The following is a 6881-nucleotide window of genomic DNA, read 5'->3' on the forward strand; positions in this document are numbered from 1 at the left end:
AATTATTTTGATATGCTACAATCTATTATGAAATAAGGTTTTAAAAAATGTTAAAAACCATTTGTTTTGTAAACCGATTAATAAAAATGTACTTTAATTATTTTTATGATTATTTATAACTTTTCTATAAATTATTTATAAATAATGAAATCCATTTCTATTCCAAATCCTACAAACCAAACACACTAATGATTTCAAATCAGTTCGAATCCAAATCCTCACATGAAACCGAAATCCCTCAAAAACAGACTTGCATACCAAACGGACCCTAACCTCTATCTGACACAAGACTCAACTAACCAAAATCCCATTCATAATTATGCTACAAACGACCGCAAAAATCAACATGCAATAAAGGAGCCGCTCCCATTGGTCATAACGCACTCTTCGCACAACAAATCCACTTTGCCACTCGATGGAAATGGGTGTAATCCTGACATGGGCATTGGCGCCTTTTGAGATAAATAGGCACATCCTAATGCGCTAATCTTGGGGCGTTCGTAGTTACTGAAGGGGTCGCGATACCCACCCCTCCTACTGTTGTCACCCTCTAACAGATCATATCTTATTACTAATTCACGCACACAAACAAAATTTCGACCTTCCAACCAAGGAGCAAATTTCTAAGAAACCTTCTAATCTTGTATTACTAAGTTTTGACATCAGGGAGCCAATAATAAACACAATGACTTTACCTTAGAATCATGTCCTTATGACTAAAAGAAAAGATCTCAAAGGTCAAGAAGTATATACAGTTGTGGTCATTTGATGAGGTTTGTAATCACATACCATCATATTTTAGAAGTTGTGTTATTTGCAAGAAACYGCACTAAACTATCTGCCCGTAAAAAGTTGGGGCAGAAATGAAAAATAAGCAAGAAAATAGAATTCACTTTTACTCACAATAAGCTTGGCCTGGGAATTTCAGTTGAAGCCCTGAGGGTGTTCCTTCTTCCCTCAGCCAAAGATTGAGGCCAACTGCCCACCCAGGTAAAGCTCCAAAATGGCAATATATGACGCTAGTTTCGACTTACCACCCAAAATCATCCTTCATCGCGTCTTCAAGATTATACTTAAATCTCTGTAGAAAAGGCCAACATTAGACACCCATAACTCTAATGGGAAATGTGATAAAGTAGGAGAAAATGAGAGCATATTAGCAACATACAGAAACCTAAACAAAATGTAGAGATAAAATTAGGGGAAATTGACCAAAATAGCCCTATCTTCCCAACCAACTTCACTTTTTAGCCACTTTTTCAATTTGAATTCCCATTTTAGCCGGAGTTTACGCAAATGTCTTGCACATTCGCAAAAACTCGATTTTCAGATTAAAAAGAACTTRGGTAAAGATTCAGATTTTTGTGCAAGGATTCAAATTTTCGCCTAAAGAATCCAGAAGTCGGTCTTTACCGCAAATGAGTAAAGCATGTGTGAAAGACTGGCTATTTTGAGGAGCCTTCAAAAAGTGGCTAAAAAGTGAATTTGGTTGATGGGATTGGCTATTTCAGTCAATTGACTAAGTTGACCATATCCCTGAATTGTTGACCATGAATATGAGGAAGTACGAGAAGCTAAACTTTTGTTTATCTTTATTAAAATTGATATAAGAGCTTAAAAAAGACTATAGTAGAACTTAAGTTCTATACGAACCTTGTTGGCATCGGATAGTACAGCATAAGCCTCCCCAATTATCTTAAAAAGCTTGTCGGCATCTTCATGGATGGTTGTGAAAATCTCGTTCCAAACATGGCTATCTGCTCCACTCTCGCTTCTTACTAAAAACTTACCCGCCTGCATTTAAAGCTAATCAGCTACAAGTATCATACGACAGCCAAATGTGATGAAAATATAAACAAAACAAAACAAAACCTTGTCTGGATGATGTCTGAGTGCAGCTTTATGATATGCTTTTTTAATTTCTGCACCAGATTCTGACCCTTTTAGTCCCCTATCACAGGATAGTAAAGTAAGTATTCCATGGTTGAGGTACAACAAAAACATGTATAACCATGAATCCCGACTATTCATGATAAATATACATGAATATTATTCATTTATGAATATCATACATTTGCGTTCATGAATGTTCATTCATGATATTCAACATAATATTCATTATATTCATCATGAATAGCTGGTTCTCAAAATATTTATTGTTCTCAAATGACTTACACACTAATAAATAAATCTAATGCAAACTTACAAGATGAGGTAAAGATCCAACGTCATTTCTTTCTTCATGTATCTATTGATGGATGAAAGGCGCTGACGAGCTATTCTCAATTCTTCCACATACTTGGCTTCACACTGCTTTTCAAGAAGAGAAATTAGTCTTTGAAGATCAAGGGCTGCATGCTCATAGTCTCTTATCTTCTCATGTAGATTAGCCCTCCTAGAAATTGCCTGGAAACATGACATAAAAAATTTAATCACTAACAATCATATCAACAAAAAAAAAAAAAACCATATTCATGCATATATTCTATAATGAATATGAAGAACAATAAAATATTGCAAATTTTTCAAACAGCTGCCCAGCCATCTAACATACACCACTTTTGTAATATTTACGAAGAAAGAAAATATTGCAGTTATTTCAGGACATCCAGGCCAATGAAAATTGTTGCATCTATTTTTCGGTGGAAAGTGCATATAGATTTCATTTTCAGAGAAACAGTTTAAGTTGTGTGCCAAAAAGCAACAAACCATAAGAGACCTTGAGGTAATTATCATCAAGAGCTATGGCAAGATTGCAATCTGCAATGGCATCAACAACTTCACCCAAAGCTTGGTGAGCAGCAGCACGATTGCCTAAGCAGATAGCAGCGAAAGGCCTACATTCAACACTCCGCAATAGCGCATTACTATAATGCCTCACTGCTTCTCTATGTCTCCCAGCTTGATAAGCTTCATTTCCTGCACTCTGGAGTTGACAAAGTGGTAAATAAAAACAAATGCAAACATTGCCCAGGAGAAAACCTACTCTGTTTGCGTTGTATTTATGTCTGTCAAGTGAAAAACATAAATCATCTACAAAGAGAAATATCTCCAACCATAATCAGGTCAAAGGCTACCATCAAATGATTAAATGGGAGACATTAGCTCAACCTTTAAGCGAAGAAGTTCAGAGACAGTGGCAGCTGAAAGAGCGGATGGTGCTTCGGTCCTACATTGGAGGACAGGAAAAACAAAGTTCAATGACATATTTCATGCTTTTGAAAGAGCATTAAAAACTGCAACTTTTTGGTTATAATAGGCATACAAAATATGTGTATGTATGTATGTATGTATATTACTTGGTTTCAGCTGGTGCTAATTTCTCATGTTTCTCAAGGATGGCAAGGGCCTTATCAAACCTAGCCATATGAAAGTAAGACCTAGACATCAAATTCCATCTCCAAAGCTTCAACAGCCGCTTTTGCTCCTCCTCATTTGACGTGTGATTACTATCACTTATGGTGGCATAATTCTTTTCAGCAAAAGCAAGTGTTTGTTCACACATTTGAACCACCTCTTCATACTTCCGCAGCTGTTACATTCCACAAGATAAAGCCAATCGTCAGAATATATTTCAAATTAACATGTGCTGATTCACTTAATGACATCCTAGCAAGTTGCAGCAGCAAATACCATAAAGAGAGCCTCCCCTTTCATTTCAAGTAGTTTCTCAGAGTAGCAGCTTATTGACAAGGCCTCCGTAATAACTTCCAAGGCTTTAGTAGCTGACTCCAAAGTTTTCTGTTCCAAAAGTTCAGCAGACTGGTTGACATAATTAACCACTTTCTGCCCAGTCGGAAAAAGCCAGTCAGAAGCTGTAAAAAGTGAATCAACCAATACATACATTGATACATACGTATAATATACATAATGTTCTGATGAGAACAACCCATTTACGTGAAGTGAGAAAAGGTGAAAGTACCTTTATATCATGTGAATGTTTGTCGTGAGACCTGTCAAGTTACCCTTATATTGTGAGAAGGTTACAACCTTCACACACTATAATTTAACCTTCAAATACACAGTTGAAGGTCATGTGAAGGTTACAACCTTCACACAATATGAATGTTACTTCACACAATATGAATGTACCTTCACCTTTTTCTGCATGATCCTGACTATATATAAATATATATGTATGTATGTATGTATGTATGTATATGTATGAATGTATGCATATGATGGTAGCATACGTCCATTAAAACCCCTATATATACATACATATACATACAGACACACACACACAGCATCTATTTATAATCTTAAGTACATGAGTTTTTATTACATAAACCCGCTAGATAGGCTAGTGGCTAGATATAAACAACTTTCAGCTGCAATAGTTAAAAAAATGTTTCATAAATAGCATATGGTACCTCAGCATTTTGTAGGCCATCAGATGCCTCAATGGCAAGCCTTCTATCCAAGCAAATTACTCCAGACTCCAAGCACTTTTTGTAATTGTACAGTGCACCATCCATTTCTCCAAGAGCCAGATGACAGCTGAGTAACACGAACCATAAATAATAAGACAAATTTCTCTGATAAGTAACAATTATACAAGATAGCATCAAGCCTCTCTACAATATCATATCAGACGACTCTTTTAATTCGGTAATATTATATACACAGACACACACATATATACATGTATTTATGTACGATTTAAAAGAAAAACAAAATGCCTGAAATCTTACTTCCCAGCTGTTAGGCAGACCCTAAGAAAGCTTGGATCTAATAGAGTTGCCATTCTGCAGTCATTGACAGCTTTCCTCATCTTTCCAAGTGACATCCTTTTAGCAGCACGGTTGCTATAATATAGAACAAGGGATTCCAGTTCTGGTGTCTTCGAACATACCTCTGCACCTCCGCCCAAAACTGAAGCTATAGCTTTTGCTGCTTTCCTCCATTGCTCTGTCTCTAGCTTCAGCTTCATCATTTCAGCATCATTTGTCTCTTCAAGCTCTGTTATCTTCTCATACATCCGATCTTTACATTCTTCAAGCTCTGTTATCTTCTCATATAACTCATCTTTAGTTTCTTCAAACTCGTTCTTCATATGCCAACACTTCCTACTCATCTCTGCTTCCTTGTTTCTTGCAGATGATAAATCCTGTCTGTATTTTTCTAAATCCTTTTGAAGCTTGCTCACGTTTAGGATCATTTCCTCATTCTTGACTCGAGTACAACGTAACTCCGTAGTAACTTCCATCAACTGCCTGTTCAGACCCTCAATTTCTTGGCCACGCAATATTAGTTCATTTTCTTTCTGTTCTATCTTTGCTAGTAGCGGACTTGTATCAACATTCTTCGAAGACAACTCATCAAGAAAGGGCTTTACTGGTTCTGAATTTGTTGAAATTTCAGTTGATGTGATCAGTGGTTTTGTTCTAAACTTGGCAGTCCCAGAAGTAATCTCTAAGACACCGACTTTTGATGGATCATTGCCAGAAGCTTGGCTTCCCCTGATACAGATCAACTTCTTTCAAAAAAACTGAGTGACAATCTGATGACATATAGATTCAAAAGTAATACTGGCATATGAGCAACTAACAATTCAGTGCTGTAAAATCAATTAAAGCAGATAATCGTCAATGTAACAGAATTCATCACCACCTTTGACTATCTTTGCAATGATACCTAATTGATCCTTTCTCATATGTTTCCTGTAGCATGCCTGAGTAGCTTTTTCTTTTTTAATAGCATTGTGTGTCTTCTAATAATTTTAATCCGTAGATCAACTCCTAACTTATAATAGTTGATAATGATTCTCAGGTATTAGGCCCTCAAAGATGTCATACCCAACAAGTTAGTCCTTTTTTCCCATTGCCAGCTCGTACCCAAAGATCAGGCACATGTTAAGAATCTGCATATGACTTTGTTGAGTGGATCCTGAAAAGAAGATTGTATGGTGATTGTTTACAAGAAGAAGTCTATCAATCTATGTCTAACAATCGAAGCTCCCAGCTGCAGATCCAGAAAAAGTCTTGGAAACGTTTAGTTTAGACCCATCAACCATTTAAGAAGACATGCATTCAAAGCCTGCAGTATATTAACTGTAACCAAACCTTACGTAGAAGAGAAATCTTAGAAGTCATTCATATAAAAAATGTTCTTACATTTCTCATCTCTAAATGGGACAAACAAATGAAAACGGTGGAAGATTGAAAATAGATTAAATGAAGGATCCCATATTTTCCTCATCACTTGTCAAGTTAACGTTCAACCAACTTGGACCATGATGCCTGCTCAACAGGACAAATTGAAGATAAAGACAAGTTTAGAGCAAGTATTTGGAGAAAAGACCGAAACATAACTAGAAACTCTGAGATTCACACCTAGATCCTTTTGAGAATCGCACAGGGGAATATTCAAGGCATAGCCTGTTGGTAGATGGTATCCTCTATGAACCATTATTTAGTTCACCATTGTTTTGGCATTGTCATCCTGTGTTAGACTAAGTCAACTAGTCTAGTTTATATTATTAATATTGTCTAGGGTCCAAAGTGTAATTAGTTTTACCTATATAAGGTGTATCAGATTATTATTATTTTTCAATCAATACAATCAATATCAAGTTTTATATGGTATCAGAGCCTAACCCTAAACTTAACCCTAACCCTAAAATCGATCCTTCTCCCTAACCCTAAAATCGGCGCCCTTCAACCCTAATCTGTTGCTGCCGCCCCCTTCAACCCTAATTTGTTGCTGCCGCCCCCTTCAACCCTAATCTGTTGCTGCCGCCCCCTTCAACCCTAATCTGCTGCTGCTGCCCCCTTCAACCCTAATCTGCTGCTGCTGCCCCCTTCAACCCTAATCTGCTGGCCGGCGCCCTTTAACCCTAACACTACAATCGGCGCTCTTCAATTCATCAACATTCTGAC

The 6881-nt window shown here is 36.9% G+C and overlaps 1 protein-coding gene across 1 annotated transcript in view; it reads right to left on the reverse strand.

The window, feature by feature from the left end:
- Positions 1 to 692: 692 nt before the first annotated feature.
- The window catches only part of LOC112507417 (dnaJ homolog subfamily C member 7-like), a 12016-nt gene continuing 5827 nt past the window's right edge, over positions 693 to 6881 (reverse strand). Inside the window, exons 2-11 of the mRNA XM_025111997.1 lie at positions 4695 to 5462; positions 4374 to 4500; positions 3634 to 3786; positions 3300 to 3532; positions 3112 to 3169; positions 2720 to 2926; positions 2207 to 2406; positions 1873 to 1951; positions 1654 to 1794; positions 693 to 1081 (exon numbers count right to left, since the gene is read on the reverse strand). Coding sequence (XP_024967765.1) covers positions 1031 to 1081; positions 1654 to 1794; positions 1873 to 1951; positions 2207 to 2406; positions 2720 to 2926; positions 3112 to 3169; positions 3300 to 3532; positions 3634 to 3786; positions 4374 to 4500; positions 4695 to 5462 — 2017 coding nt within the window. The 3' untranslated portion in view covers positions 693 to 1030. The remainder of the gene's footprint in view (positions 1082 to 1653; positions 1795 to 1872; positions 1952 to 2206; positions 2407 to 2719; positions 2927 to 3111; positions 3170 to 3299; positions 3533 to 3633; positions 3787 to 4373; positions 4501 to 4694; positions 5463 to 6881) is intronic.

The sequence above is a fragment of the Cynara cardunculus genome, assembly GCF_001531365.2.
Source record: "Cynara cardunculus var. scolymus isolate 2C chromosome LG 2, CcrdV1, whole genome shotgun sequence".
Classification (NCBI taxonomy): domain Eukaryota; kingdom Viridiplantae; phylum Streptophyta; class Magnoliopsida; order Asterales; family Asteraceae; genus Cynara; species Cynara cardunculus.